This window comes from Loxodonta africana, chromosome 20 (assembly GCF_030014295.1).
Source record: "Loxodonta africana isolate mLoxAfr1 chromosome 20, mLoxAfr1.hap2, whole genome shotgun sequence".
Classification (NCBI taxonomy): domain Eukaryota; kingdom Metazoa; phylum Chordata; class Mammalia; order Proboscidea; family Elephantidae; genus Loxodonta; species Loxodonta africana.
In genome coordinates this window covers 23,216,843-23,233,653 of record NC_087361.1, presented here as the reverse complement: position 1 = coordinate 23,233,653, position 16,811 = coordinate 23,216,843, and the positions used below count along the sequence as shown (strand labels likewise).

General features: G+C 36.6%; 1 protein-coding gene across 1 annotated transcript; it reads left to right on the top strand.

Moving 5' to 3' along the window:
* Positions 1-7,668: 7,668 nt before the first annotated feature.
* On the top strand, positions 7,669-13,546 carry CSNKA2IP (casein kinase 2 subunit alpha' interacting protein). Its single transcript, XM_064273085.1, has one exon. It carries the CDS (start codon positions 8,233-8,235, stop codon positions 10,414-10,416), a length of 2,184 nt encoding a protein of 727 aa, XP_064129155.1. The 5' UTR covers positions 7,669-8,232; the 3' UTR covers positions 10,417-13,546.
* Positions 13,547-16,811: the final 3,265 nt, after the last annotated feature.

Below are 16,811 nucleotides of genomic sequence, written 5' to 3'. Positions count from 1 at the left end.
ACTTATTGCATAATATGTTTTACAGGTTATATTAAATATCTGTACAGCCTGTAGTAAATGTCACATCTCTTATTCCTGGTATGGTAATTTGTGTTTTCTCTTATTTTCCTGTCAATCTGGCTAGATTTTTTTTTTTTCAATTTTATTGATCTTCCCAAAGAATCAGCTTTTGCTATCTTTGTTTTTATGATTCGTATCTCATTGATTTCTTCTTCTAATCTTCATTATTACTTTTTTCTTCTACTTAATTTAGATTTAGTTTGCTCTTTTCCTAGCTGCTTAAAGAGAAAGCTAAGGTCATTGATTTGAGACCTTTCTTCTTTTCTAATATAGTCATTTAATGCTACAAATACCGTTCACTTCCTTATTTCTGTCTTTAGCATCTCATATATTTGTATACATTGTGTTTTCATTTTCATTCATTTTACAATAACTTCTAACTTTTCTTTTGCCTTTTTCTTTGACCCATGGGTTATTTGTAAGTATATTATTTAGTTCCAAATATTTAGGTATTATTCACAAACATTTCTATTTTTGGTTTATAATTTAATTTCACTGCCAGGTCCAAGAAAGTATTACATATAACTCAAATCCATTTAAATTCATGGAGACTTGTTATATGGCCATAATATCTTGCTGAATGTTCCATGTACCACTGACACGTTCTGTGTGTGTGTGTGTGTGTGTGTGTGTGTGAGGGAGTTACATAAATATCAGTCAGGTCAAGGTAGTTGATAGTGTTTTCCAAATTTTATATACTAATTTCCTGTCTTTTTCTATTATTAATGAATAATATATAAAAACTTCCATCTATAATTTTGTTATTTATTAAGAATATAGTTTGAAAAAGTAAAGCAGCAAGGAGCTGCTGAGCATCTAAAGAGGGATGAAAGATACAAAAGAACCAGATTTAGCAAACTGCTTGTTTGGATTATGATATAGAAACATCATTACTAGTTTGCTTTTACTTGATTAATAGATATTTATATTTTTTCCCTATAACTTTTTCCAGTATTTGCTCATTTTTATAATAGAATATTTGTGTTTTCATTGAATTGTTAGAGCTAATTGTACAGAAAACATCTATGGTCACTTTAAATCCTATTAAATCTTAGTATTGAAGAAAAGTCAATCCATATCTATAAATTGACTTAGTAGGCTTTTATTTCACCCAACTTTTGAAATTTTAATATTTTTATTAGTATTATATTTTCTAAATTTGAAACTGAGTTTTCAATCATATAATATGTATATAGAAATAATTTAATTTCTATTTTTTCAATAGTTACGTTTTTCCTCCCTCTTTCCCTCCATCCCTCTCTTTCTTCCTTCCTTTCTTTGTTGCTTTTTTCCCTTGTTTCTTCTTTTATTGCCTCTGTCAGATCTTCCTCAACAATGTTAAATTGTAGCAATGATAGTGGATATATTTGTCCATTATCAGACTACAATGGGATTAGCTCACATTTCAATATCAAATACATAGTTTGCTTTTACTTTCAGATTGATATATGTGGACATTAAATTGCTAGTTTTATTAGTTAACTGAGATTTTATGTGGAATGAAGGTTGGATTTTATAAAGTGACTTTTCGGGCATCTATTTATTTAAATTTTTCTTATTAATCATGAATATGACAAATTATGATATCTAATAATTAGTAATTTTTTCTTTGAATAAGATCAAGTTGGTCATCTAATTATTGTATTGCCAAATGGTTTTATTTATGTTTTTAGCTATGATTTTCTTTTTCATTTTTGAACTATTTTGTCATGTTTTAATACAAGAGTTATGTAGAGCAGAGTTTCATATAACAAATTCAGGTTATTTCTATATTTATCATACTCTGGAAAAGTTTACATTACATTAGAAATACCTGTTCATTGGAATAAGTCAACTATAAACAATTTAGGTACACAGTCTATTTGTAGTTAATTCTTTCATAAGTGGCATTTATTTTTCTTCTGCAGTTATACTTTCATTCAAATTCCTACCTTAAAGTTTAAGTTATCTTTAACATTTACCTATTTCTAGAAAAACACACTCTTTGATAAGGGTATCATTTTTATAAGTGAGTCTGAAAGTGGGGCACATTCAGAAATGTTATTTTTCTCTGTTTTTTGTCTTAAATAGACTTTTGCTAGTTCCATTTGTTTTGAATTTCTTTATTCCTCTTCATACAATAGCAGGATCTCCACATCACATTCTTCTCCTTCTTCTTTTTTTTAAGCTTTCATTGCATCTGTGTGCCAGATCCTGATTCATCCTTTAATGTTTCACCTTTCCGTGTACCCTTGTTTCAGAAGTGTCTTTTCAAATTAGCATCAAGTTCTATATTTTTAAAACTTTTATTGAAGTAAAGACATGTACAGAAAATAAACATATCATAAGTGTTAGAGCTCAATTATCGTAAAGTGAATTCATCCACATAGTCATCATCCAGGTCAAAAACCAGATCATTACCACCACCATCCTAATCTTTACTTCCGCCAATGTGTTATTATCTTGATTGTTAACTCCATAGTCAGTGTGACTTGATTTTGTACTTTCAGGAATAAAATTAGAAGTATCTTTTGTGCATGTCTGGTTCTTTTCAACCAACGTTTTGTACGTGAGATTGATCCACGTAGTTGCATGTTGCTATCTTTTCTGTTAATTTTTGTTGCTGTTTGGTATTCTATTACACGGCTGTATCACAGTTTAACTCTTCTGCTGTGGATCGGCAGTTGATTTCAGTTTGAAGCTATTATGAATGAAGCAGCTATGGATATCCTGGTACACGCACTTTGGTGCAGATATTCATATATCTGTTGGAAAGTACCAGGGATCCCTGGTGGCACAGTGGTTAAGAGCTTGGCTGCTAACCAAAAGTTTGGCAGTTTGAATCCACCAACTGCTCCTTGGAAACCCTATGGGGCAGTTCTACTCTGTCCTAGAGGGTCACTATGAGTCAGAATTGACTTGATGGCAATGGGTTCCATTTTGGTTTTTATGTATGTACGTGTGTGTGTGTCTGTGTGTCTGTGTGTGTATAAGGAAAACCTGGTGGTATAGTGGTTAAGAATTGGGCTGCTAACCAAAAGGTCAGCAGTTCAAATCTACCAGATGCTTCTTGGAAACTATATGGGGGAGTTCTACTCTGCCTTATAGGGTTGCTATGAGTTGGAATCAACTTGACAGCAATGGGCTTGGTTTGGATATAGATAGAGAGAGAGATATATAGAGAGATTTTTATAGGCATAGATATAGATACAGATGATATACATACATACATACATACACACACGCACACACATATATACATATTCTAATTTAGTGGCTAAAGCTAAAGAATTTTCCAAAGCGATTTTATCAATTTACAGTTCCACCAGCAGTGTATGACAGTTCTATTTAATCTACATGTTTACTAGTTCTTGATTTTATTGGTTTTCATTTTATTTTAGTTCAGATCTGGATAATGTGTAGTGATACTTCTCTGCTGTTTAAATATGTACTTCATGATTGCTCATAAGGTTGAGCTTTTTTTCATATGTAAGTTAGCCATTTGGATATGCTCGTTTGTGAAGTGGTTGTTCAAATGTTTTGCTTATCTGTTAATTGTATTGTCTGCATTTTTCTTAATCATGTGCAGAAGTTATCACGGATATGAATCTTTTGTCAGATTCATATCTATTGTACTGTCAGGATCATATGTATTTGCAATTAACATATATTATATTTGTTCAAATTCTGTGGCTTGCCTTCACTATTTCTTAATACAGTGTCTTTTGATGAAGGGAGTTCTTAATTTATCTGGTTTCTAATGGTTATTGCTTTTTATATTCTGTTTAAGAAATCTTTGTATGCCCCAAAGTCATAAAGTTCATCGATTGCCATCTAGAAACTTATTATGGTACTACTCAGCCTACTGCAGGGTGTTTTTTTCCTTCCTCTTTAACTGCCACAGACATGTGCAAAGTGAGGGAACTCCCTGGGTGAACAGAAGCAGGACCCCACCAGTGAGGGGGCCCTAGGCAGAGGTGATGAAAGAAATAGTGTGGTCACGAAGAAAGATATATGGAGGTTAATACAATAATACAATAGTCTAAATGATATGTGCCTATAGTATAAATTGACACACAGGTAGAGATTTGGAAAAGGTAAATAGAAATATGTAAGATACAAAATCAACAGGTCTTGGTGACTAACTGTTTTTGAAGGGTGAAGCTGTCCAAAATGATTTCAAAAATTCTGAATTAGGTGACTAGGTGTTAAGAATCAAGACAGAAGATACAGAAAGAGGAAAGATATTCAGAAAGAGGAATGCCTTTATTGAGTTTTGGATGTTTTGTGTTTGGATTTTCTCTGGGAATTTTGAGTGGAGAAATCTGACAATTAGTGTTATGGATTGAATTGTGTCCCCCCAAAATGTGTGTTAACTTGGCTAGGCCATGATTCCCAGAATTATGTGGTTTTCCACCATTTTGTAATCTGATGTGATTATCCTATGTGATGTAAATCCTAACCTCTATGATGTTAATGAAGCAAGATCAGAGGCAGTTAAATTAATAAGGCAGGATGCCATCTACACGGTTAAGTTGTATCTTGAGTCAATCTTTTTTGAGATATAAAAAAGAAAAGTGAGCAGTGAGAGAGGGACCTCATATCACCAAGAAAGAAGAACTGGGAGTAGGAACTCAGCCCCTGAACTGAGAAGCTCCTAGACGGGGGGAAGATTGATAACAAGGGCCTTCCCCCAGGGCTGACACAGAAAGTCTTCCCCTGGAGCTGGCACCCTGAATTTGGTCTTCTAGCCTTGTGAACTGTGAGAGAAAAATTTCTGTCTGTTAAAGCCATATACTTGTATTTCTGTTGTAGCAGGAAGTGAGGAGAGCTGTAACACCGCAGACAGAACAGACAGTGAAAAACAGCAGCAGAGAAATGGCAGCATCAGAACTAGGAAATCGGTGCTAGACAGCTTGAGAGCTGACCGATGGAGCCAGAGAGCTGAGTGTCTTTGTGCAGGAGGCTTCCTGGTGGACTGGGGGTGCCTCTGGGCACTTATTGGTGGAAATAGTCTTGCTGACCCACAAAGTGAGAGAGCTGAATGCCTTTACAGGGTTGCCTCCGGGCACTTATCATTAGAGTTAAAGAGTTTTGGAATATTTGCCCAAGCAGGGCAGATGCTGGACTGGCCCAAAAGCCTGAGGGGCAGAGAGGCCAAGGAACCAGGAAGCAGAAGCTGAAAGACAAAGAACACAGGAAGCACAGCTGCCTCAGTCTCAAAGGGTAAGACCACGACCTCTGGGGTCTCAAAGGGTGAGACCACAGCTTCCTGGGTTTCAAAGAGTCAGATGTTCACCAACTCAGTTTTGGAGTGTGGGGCTGCCTTTCATGACTGTCAGTGGGCTGGGGCCAGATCCACTGCCCAGAGGTGAGGGGGCAAGGCTGCAGAAAAACAGGGACTGCCAGGGCCAAGGGGGTAGGATTGACACTCAGATGGACCGGGAGTATGGATGCCCAAATTCAAGGGAGCAGAGTTGCCATGCCAGTGAGCCTGGAAGGCAGAGCTGAAGCCCAAGGCTGAGGGGCCTCCACTCAGAATCCAGAGAGTGTGGCCAACACCCAGAGTCTAAAGGGCAGGACCATTGTCTAAATGGCCTCAGAGAAGAGGGGATTATTTTCAAGGCTTGGGTACTAATATAATGTGTTCTGCTGACTTGTTTGGTGCGTGTTATTCCGTCTTTCTCTTCAATTTCTCTCATTTGCAATGGAAATGTCTAGCTTGTGCCTGCTCCACAACTGTATTTTGGAAGCAGATAACTTTTATTCTAGATTTCACAGATGAAAAGGAATTTTGCCCCAGCATGGAATTTGGACTTGGAATTGATTTAAGACTTTTGGTATGATATGGGGTGAAAGTATTTTATATGTGGCAAGGATATGAATTTTTGAGGGCCAAAGGGTAGAATGTCATGAATTGAACTGTGCCCCTCCAAAATATATGTCAACTCAGCTAGGCAATGATTCCTAGTATTGTGTGGTTGTCCTACATTTTGTGATTTGATGTAATTTTCTTATGTGCTGTAAATCCTAATTTCTGCCTGTGGTTAATTAGGCAAGATTAAATTTCTGCCTGTGGTTAATTAGGCAAGATTAGGTTATGTTAAAGAGGATTAGGGTGGGACGTAACACTCTTACTCAGGTTACAGCTCCGATCTGACGTAAGTAGAGTTTCTCTGGGGTGTGGCCTGCATCACCTTTCATATTACAAGAGATAAAAGGAGAGAGAAGCCAGCAAAGGGAAAGGGACCAACAGAGAGAAAGCCAGGAGAAGAGTTAATCCTTTGGACCTGGAGTGTCTGGGCTCAAAAACTCGTAGACCAGGGGAAAATTGATACAAGGACCTTCCCCCAGATCCGAAAGAGAGAGAAAGCCTTCCCCTGGATCTGGCGCCCTGAATTTGAACTTCTAGCCTCCTAAACTGTGAAAGAATAAATTTCTGTTTGTTAAAGCCATCTGCTTGTGGTATTTTTGCTATAGGAGCACTAGATAACTAAAACAATTAGTTAGAAATATAATTTTGAAGCTCAAGACAAAAGGTGAGGACTAGAGACAAAAGGTTAGGAAGTCATTGGTGTATGAGTAAGATTATTGCTGTGTGGGAAATTCCACAAGAATGACTCAACACTTGAAAACAAGTGGATTCAGATATTCGAGAAGAGATGTATTTAAAAATAAATGCAAACAGGATTAAAGTAAATATGTGTAAAATCACTTTGAAGTAAGGGAAACCCTTCTGTCTGTAATAGAATGGGTAGTAAATTAATAGGATATTTTTGTATTATAGGAGAAATAAATTTGTCTGTCAGAAATTGGGCTGGTAGGTTATAGGTGCATAGAAAAGTGTCATGTGGCCCAATATTGACAATTCTCATTCTCCAAGGGAGAAAGAATCTTGGCCGAGGACTTAATTGTTTGATCCCAGGGTCTCTTGTAAATACTGTCAGTTTTTTTTTTATATCCTGTTTCCGAGCCTTAAAACCTGAAGACCAAACAATCGAGCATGAAAAATGCACTAAAATAGTGTGTCATGTCACATTATGTGTTGCCTCTTAGGAAGCAGCCCATCTGCTTTCCCTGGGTGGTAGATGCTCACTTTTGGCCAGCTACAAAGTTCTATTTTATATAAAGCTTATATAGTTCATTTTTAAATTCTGAAGATAACAAATATAATTCTATAAGAATAAAATAAAAGAAAAGAGGGCTGGTGATATAACTCTGGGGACTGTATTGGGGTCAGAGCAAAAAAAAAAAAAAAAGAATTTGGTGAAGGCCTGCATAGAAACAAGAGAACCAGCATAGAGATGACAGTATAGAGAAATAATAGGCATGAAATAGGACAGAAGCTTTAAAAAGGAGTATAAACAATTTTAAAAAGCTGCAATGGTGGAAAATAAGAACAGGAATAAAAATATGCAACAGACTTTTAACTAGAATTACAGACTTTTGGAAGTGAGCTAAAAGATAACAACAATGCGCAATGAATCCAAATTGTAAACCAACATTTAATAAGAACTTTCATTTCACTGTTTTTATCTAAGATTATCTTGTTTTATGCAACTAATTTACCACAGATTTTTTTAATGAAAATAATAATTGAAAGAGTACCATAAATAGCTACTATTTTTATTGAACACCTATTAAATTTGGGGTACTGTTAGGCATTGTATATTCATTATCTGATTTAGTCTTTAGCTCAATAACTTAAATATCATAGTTACCTGTTTTACAGATGGGCGCTAGGTTAGAAAGTTTAATTAAAAAGTAACACACTGCGTAAGTGGTTAGAATTTGACAGAATAAGGCCTTTGTCCTACCTACAACAACAAATTGTTTGAAAAAATTGCTATTCCTATCAGGACCTCTTCTGAACTGTCTTCACTATTTTGTTAACAGGCATTATTTCCTCAAGGGGAAAAACAAATAAACAAATAAAAACTCTCGGAAACTAAAGAGAAGACAGAGGAGAACCTCGAATAGTGGTAATTTTTTTCAACCTCATCTACATCTCAATTCCAATACAATCTGTAATATTTGGGAATCAACAGGGAGGTTACAAAGAAGAAGTTAACTAGTAAATAGTATTTATTTAAAAGTGCCCTTTGTGTACGGAATCCAGCTAAAAGATTAACAGTTACTAAAACATCCCAACAAGCCAACTGCTTTCAAAAAGGCCTCTACCACTAACACAAGATGGTGCCATTAGCATATTATGATCAACATTTTATGCCATTATACCCGTCTTGCCAACTGGCCACAACCAATTCATTAACACATCAGTACAAAGGTGATAAACTAAATCAACTCAATAACCAGCCTGCGACCAGAGCGGAATCATACAGCAACCAATTAGCAGTGCCTCCACTGGGCTCTGATCAGAAGAAGGTCCAGAGCTATTCAGTACTGACCTTTCCCCAGGCTCACAACAAAATTTCACAAGGTTCTTCTAACAGAGTTCTTCTGAAATCACCATTATCCAATCCCAAATATCAGGCTACACCTTCACCAGACCTCCACTGGGGAACTCCTTCTCTGGGGTCTAATGAGAGAGCCTTGAGATCACCTTTTCCCTACCCCAAACCTCAAACAACATCTCTACTTGACCTCAAAATGACATCATCATCACTGAAACCCAGTCAAACAGCCCTAAATTCACCAATACCACTCCCGAAATCTCAGACCATATCATCCCCAGAGCTTTGCTGGACACCACCTACACTGAAGTCTAACCAAAGAGTTTTGAGTTCATCATTATCCTCCCTCCAACATCCAGAAAAATCTTCCCTAGGTATCCTCTGGACATCGTCTTCTTTGGGACCCAATGGAAGAACGCTTTGCTCAACATTACCTCAATCTAAGCCTCAGAAAACATCACTGAACTGCCTTTGGGCATCTGTATTGGAGCACAATCAGAGATCTCTGAGTTCACCATTACTCAACCCCAAACCTCAAACAAACAACTTTCTTTGTACATTCCCTTCATTGGAACCTCATCAAATGACTCTTAGCTCATCGTTACCTGACTCCAGACCTCAGAAAACTCCTGTATTGAACTCTAATCCCAGTGTTCTGAGCTTACCACTGCCTCACTCAAAATCTCGGAAAAAAACTTTACCACTTTATGTCCACCAGACTCAGAGTTTGCCGTTGTTCCCACCCAAATCTCAGACAACGTTTACACTTGATCGTGAGTGCTGGACTCTGAGCTCACCAGTTTGCCACTCCAAGCTTCAGAAGACCACATCACCAAGTGCCAAACATAGAGCCATAAATTCACCATCATACCAACTCAAACAAAGCATCTCAGGTGAAACGTCATCAAGCTCTGAGTACTGCATCAAGGAAATGGCTGTTTCAGCATTGATCTCCAAACTCCACAGTAGAAGAAGTTATGATGTTTGTGCACACACAGAATCAAATAAAGAAATTCCATGGACTTTAGATTATATTCAACCCTGCATTGTTAAAGGTGGAATTATCCCTGATGATGTTGTACATAAAATTGTCAATTCTATCTCCAAGAGCAAAATTCAGAGGGATCTCTCCAGGCAGATTCTCTTTCGAAGGATGAGGGGAAGGCCAAACCCTCGTCCTGGTCCCCGTATTTCATTAAGTTATATGGTTTGTTTAGTGTGTGCTTCCTGCATAAACTTTCAGTGTAACCATCTTACAGGAAGAAAAGACCCTCGTGGTGCAACATTGTTTGTCATACCAACACCTGAGCCCAATTCTGAGGGAGAAATTGAGGTAAAATTAGTTCTTATCCTTTCTCTACCAGAGACGTCTTTCTCATCTTCCTCTGTGGAAGGAAAACAGCTTGATCAAGTATCTGAAGACAACCTTGAAGGAATGGAGAAGATATCACAGATTGCCCCTACCTCCGAGCCTGATATCATCCAGGGACCTGATACCAAGAAAAATTGGTTGACAGTAGCCCCCCAAAACAAAGTTATAAGCCAACAGCCCCAGGCTATTGACTGGCTACTTTATGTTAAAAAAAGTAACAGTTCTCAGTTGAAGTCCCAGAGCCCATCTCCTTCTTCCTCTTCCTCCTCCTCGTCTTCCTCCTCCTCATCTTCCTCTCCCTCTACACCCTTCTCACCCTCTACTGTCAAAGATGCCACCACACCTACTTTATCAGAATGTGTGTTCACTAAGGTACTTGGTTACCACCGCTTGCCCCCAGGGGTCTCCTGGCTTGAGTTTATAAAAAGTAAAAATCATCAGCCACTTCCTGGAAAACCACATCAAAGTCAATCACCGCCTCCCAAATTAAGGCCTATAAGGAAAAGCAGCGCAGCAAAAGAGACAAAGGGGCCAAATATACTGTTCAGATTTTTCCAGACAAAATTTCAAAATGAAAGGAATCCTGATTAAATTAACTTTTTGACTCTTCGAAAGAAATTGACCTCTTAGTTCTTTAAAACTCATATTTGATTTTCTATCATGCTTATTAATATTCTTAGTAGTAACTTAAGCATGACTTTTATTTAAGCTGATTAAACATGTAGTTAAGGAGGGACTATTTCCCTTAATACTCTTTTCTAGTAGATAATAGCTTTGATCTCTACAAGCCGAAACTGAATTCTATGATTGTAACCCAGTGCCTGGCTTATGGTAGCCACTGTATAATCATTGTTGAATGAATGAATTAATCATAGTTGCCCATAGACCGGAAATACTTCATTTTGCCCTGAACAGTATCTATTTCAATTGCTAGTCTCTTTTCTCATAAGACATGATAATGACAGTATTCTTAAACTAGTTTGGACTAAACTATTGTCTCAATCTCTAAAGAAAATTCAGATCACTGTTCCGTAGGTAAGAGAGTATATAGCTAGGAATCTTTTCAGCTAAAGTTCCTAAAGATAATTCTATGGTAAGATCCTACACGCTGGAATCATGATTTATTCAGCCTTAGTTAACAAACCTGAGGAGAGACAGAATAACAAACTGTTACAAACAGCCCTTCTTCATGCTATGTCAATATATCAATTACAAGCTTCTGAAATCAGCTGCTCATCACTTCTATCCATATAAGCAAAATGGTTAATAAAAAAGGAGAAGGAATGTTTATAAAATGTTTTTGTTTCACTGAGTATACTGGTAGTGGGAAGAGAAGGTATAAACTGTTAACATGCTAGGTTGCTAATGGAAACGTTGGTGGTTCAAGTCCGTCCAGAGCCACTTCCAAAAAATCAGCCACTGAAAGCCCTATGGGGCACAGTTCACTATGACACACATGGGGTTGCCATGAGTCAGAATCAGCTTGATGGAAACAGGTTTTGACCAGTTTACATGCCCTGCTGACTCACAATTCTGCTTCTCCACCCCAGATTTTTCCTGATCACCAGATTGCATACTGGACCTTTCCAATTGGGACATGGTATAAACATCTCAAACTCAGTACGACCAATCCTGAATTCATCACCTTTAATCATCTCTGAATCCCCTACCTCAATAGGTGGAGCACCATCCATCATGATGTCGTGTTTGATTCTTTTTTCTCATTGCTCCTCTCTGAATCTTTGAGTTCTACGGCCCTATTACCTCTATAATCCAGCCTTTCTTTCCCCCATCTCCATTACCACTGTCCTAGCTGTGTTCAAACCATTTGTCACCTGGATTACTCAATAACTCATAAACGTGCACTCTGACTTTTGAATACATTTCTGAGACATGCATTTGAGAATGCCACTATGCTGCTTTAAATTCTTTAATGAATGCCCACTGTCTTCTGAAGATGGAGTCTCTGGATGGCACAAAAAGTTACATACCCCTCTACATACCAAAAGATTGGCAGTTTGAACCAACCCAGAAGCACCTGGGAAGAAAGGTGGTCTGGTTCCCAAACTTCATAGCCTTGAAAACCCTATGAAGTACAGTTCTGCTCTGCATACGCGGGGTTGCCTTGAGTCAGAACTGACTTCCTGCCAACTGATTTGGTTTTCTGGGGCAAGTCTAAATGCCTTTAATGATTGTACTATGCTAACTTCTCATCCTTCTCCAGCCCCCTACCAGGTGCTTCAGCTACACAGTGTTTTTTACAATGTGTATAATGTGCCACCAAAACCCATTGCTGTTGAGTTGACTCCGACTCCTTGCATCGCTACAGGACAAAGTGGAACTGCCTCAGAGGGTTTCCAAGGCTGTAAATCTTTACAAAAGCAGACCACCACATCTTTCTCTTACAGAGCCGCTTGTGGGTTCAAACCACTGACCTTCCTGTGAACAGCCGAGAGCTTTAAGCACTGCACTACCGGGGCTCCTAATGTGCCACAGCCCTCCTTATATCCTACATTTTTTAAATCAATAATCCTGCTGCTTAGAAAGATGGTCTCATCTAACCGTTTTTATCCTACAGGACTCTGTTTAGTCTTGACTTCTTCTGGGGAAGTTTTTTTCTGATCTACTGCAAAGCTGACCCTCCTATTACCATAAAACTCTGTGTCCACGTGTTTTTTGGCTGCTCTTAACGTTATTATGTATTGGCTGTCTTCACTCACTTGTCTGACTTCACTCACTAGACTGCAAACTTTATGTTTGCCATTTTATGGTGATTTTTTAACCAGTGCTTGGAATAGAGTAAATGGTCAATGATGCATATTGATACTGAGTTAATGCTATTTACACTCTCTAACTTTTCAAATCCTCTTAAGTGAATAATATTTGGTTGGTCTGTTCTTTCCAGTAGGATTAATACCACATTGTTCTTTTAACCCTTTATCTTGATTAGGAGTTCCATAAAAATGTCAACTGATGACAAACGAGTCATTCTTGTCTTAATCTTAGGGGAAAAGTGTTTTAGTATTTCAGCATTAATTATGCTGTTGGCTAATGTACAGCTGATTAGTAATGATCAGGAAGAATTTCTGTGAAAAATGTGTTCAAGAACTTCTCCAGCTGCCTTAGAAAGCCCTTGGCATGTGCTCTATCCATTCTAACCATCCCTTGTGATACACATCACTTTTGTAGTTGCTTTTTGGATATCTGGACTAAACTTCGTGAGTGCAGGCCCTATGTCTGTATTGTTCATCACTAAACACTCAGGACCTGGTTGTACTTGACATATACTAAGCATGCTATAAGTATTTGTGGAAATCAACTAATTTGTATTTACTGATGTAACTTACATGTTTAATTTTACATCTTTTAGTTTGTTTTCTAAACTTAATGCCTCAGTTTAGTTTTTTTTTTCTTTTGTCCCATTTCTTTATTTTTTTGGACTAGGATTTAGTTGCTTTTAATTTCTTTATTGTATTGAAAGTTACTTATCATGTTCTTAATTCTAATAGTGCCTACATTCAAAATTTTTTTTCAAAAAAGATTTTTTAACCTATATTTTTCTAATATTTGAACTTGTGAATAAAACTGCTTGAAGCTTATGGGAAAAAGATGTCTACATGAGCAATAAATATCCAACTCCTTGCCTCTCTCTCTTCCAGCTTCTTTAGAGATAACAATGAAATATCAAAAATAGAGAAAAACATGTACCAGTGACAGAAAATTCAGGAACATTCTGCCAATTCTCGTACAGATGAGGTCAAATTTAAGGAAAGGCAGAGGAACTTAAAATTTTCTACATTCGAAGAAAGATAATCTGTAAAGTAATAGAAAAAGATATCAATAGTATCTCATTAATGCCTTTTATCTTAAATGAAAAGGGCTGGAAATGAAGACAGCTGGAAGGTAGAATTTGACCCTATGAGTTTTCACATTTTTATCCTATTACTTTTTGAAAGTGGTATGGTATATCTGGATGACAATTTGACAATAAAATTTAAACCATAATAACATCCGTGACCATTTTCCCTATGGTCTTCCTTGGAATTGATCTTAAATAAATCATTACAACTATGTACAGTTATCTCAAACAAGCATTGCTGTTTGTAAATAATAGTGAAAAATTAGAAAAACATCTAAATGTTCAGTTCTAGAAAATTATTTAAATATAGTATGATCCAAACATATGATGTATTTCACAGTAAAGAAAAAAAAAAGTGTTATTTTTAGTGTTGTACCAACATTTCTCTTTAGAACTACGTTGTTTACGAAAATATCATGTGACAAGCCTTGGGCATGGATGGGGATCCTGATTATGCCTCTTCCTGAAGAAGAGAGTGAAACAAAGAAAAGAGAACTAAACTACTACATCTAAGTTTCAAACAGAAACTTTTAGGTGAGAGACAGCATAAGAGAGAAGAGAGGATATATCACTTATGATTTCTAAGTGAAAAAAAATTAAGATGACAGATCACATCAGTTTACGTATGCTTTCACTTTAGAAGACATTGAAGTTACGTGTGTATGTATTTGTGCAAAATCTATTTTATGTATATTAGAGAAAGGTACAATAACTGGAAATAAATACCAAAATGTTGACTAAATAGTGGCCATTACTGGGAAATAGTTACAATGAGGTCTTCAGGAAGTGGGTGAATTTATTTCTTTTTCTTCTAAATTTTCCAAATCTCCAACGTATAAGAATTTCTTTCATAATAAATGAATTAAAACAAATGCTTTAAAAATGAGAAATGAGCACATCTTTTTTCTCCTCTATTTAAAATGAAATATCTAAAAAAAAAAAATTTTTTTTTTTTTTTTTTAGCACACAATAATTTTGCTTTCTACTTCTTTCCATTTGCTGATTGTCTTAGGCTGGGTTCTCTAGAGAAGCAAAACCAGTCAAGCATATATATATATATATATATATATATATATTTAGAGAGAGAGAGATTTATCTCAAGGAAATGGCTCAAGCAGTTGTAGAAGTCAGGTGTCATGCTGGAGGCTTTCCCCCTACTCATGTGGCTCCAGGGGCGGACGAACCCAAGATTCACAGGTCAGATGACAAGCTGCTGGCTCACGGTGGTGAAGGCTGATGAATCTAAGATTGGCCAGTGAGAAGGTAGGCTGCTGACCGAAGTCCCAGGAACTGTAGGTCAGATGCTGACAAGCCGAATGCAGGATCCAGAGCCCAGCAAAAGCCAGCAAGCTTTGCCAGAAAGTCTGTATGATATATTGGATGCAGGCCACACACCCAAGGAAACTCCCTTTCAACTGATTGGCTGCTCAAAGCAGATGCCATCATGGAGGTGATCACATTATATCAGATTTCACCATAGAGGTGATTACGTGATTATATAGCTGCCAAACTACAATATAACTGCCAGACCACTGAGAATCACGGGCCAGTCAAGTTGACACACAGATTTAGCCATCACACTGATATCAACTATGACTTTACAAGCCCATAGGGAACACATATTTTTACAAGATAGACATTTTCTTCAGGAGAAGTGTGTTTTCATTAAATTTTAAAGTTCATTAAAATGTTTAGAAAATTCTATATTTACCTACTTGAATGGTCAGCAACAGACTTCTTACACCATTCTTTTATTTGTGTGGTTGTTTCTAATTGTTTTTTAATTATGAAATATTTCGAACCTATAGAGAAAGATAAGCAATATGTTGACAAATATCTTTATACTACCATTCAGCTTTATGAAACATTACCCTTTGGTTACATTTGCTTCATGTGTGAAAGAAGTAAAATATTATTAATACAAATGCTAAGCCCAGTGTATATAACAATCCAGGATCACAATTCTATATGGCACTTCCCAGAACTGATCTTTGTCATGAATTTGTTCTGAATAACATTTGTCTGTTTTTGGAAATTTACTAAATATTCATGGAGTCATAAACAATCTATTACTTTGATATTTTAAAATTTTGTATATATTTTATTATATGTATTTAACCTTTTGAAATTTTCTTTTTGTAAGATTATATATTTAACCCTTTGAAATGTGTGCTTTTTTTGTAAGATGTATCTCTTTGTGTGTAGAAACACACACACACACACACAAACATATATTATGTTTATATGGTATTCCATGGTATCAATTTATCAAAATTTATATATTCTTTTTTTGGGTAAACATTTAGTTCATCTACATTTTATGACCACATACAATGTTCCATTGAACATTGTTTTCCATATACTATTTTGCACATGTGTGGGAAGTTCTCAAGAGTCATGTGGTTCAAGGATTACCAGCATTGGCATCACCTATGATTTTGTGAGAAATTTTGTACAGTCTTACCCTGCTCCAAATATACTGAATTATAACCTGCATTTTTAAGGTCATCATACATTTTATGAACATTAAAAGTTTGAGAAACATTGTTCTGGTGTGTATAATTCAAAACAAAATTGATGGCTGTTACAGTGCTGTCCAGTAAAAATATAATGTAAGTTAAATGTAACTTTGAGATTTTTCTAGTACTCACATCAAAAAATCAAAAGTAATTAGGTAAAAGCGAGCCTTGGTGGTGCAACGCTTAAGTGCTTGGCTGCTAATCGAATGGTTGGTGGTTGAAACTCACCCAACAGCTTTGATCCTGTAAAGATTTCAGCCTTGAAAATTTTATGGGGCACTTTTACTCTGTCACATGGGGTCACTATGATTTGAAATCGACTTGACAGCACCCAAAAACAACAAATTTTATTTTAGTAATATATTTTATATTACATCATATGTCAAAAAAATTTTCCTTTCAACATTTAAGTAAGACTGGTTCTTAGGCGACATTTGGCAATGTCTGGAAACATTTTTGATTGTCATGTCAATGGAATTGCTCCTGGCATCTCAGGTAGAGGCAGGGATGCTGCTGAAATATCAAAGCACAGGATAGTGCCCCACTACAAAGGTTTATCTGGTCTAAAATGTTAATCATGCCAAGGTTTGTTGTAGGTGCCCTCAAGT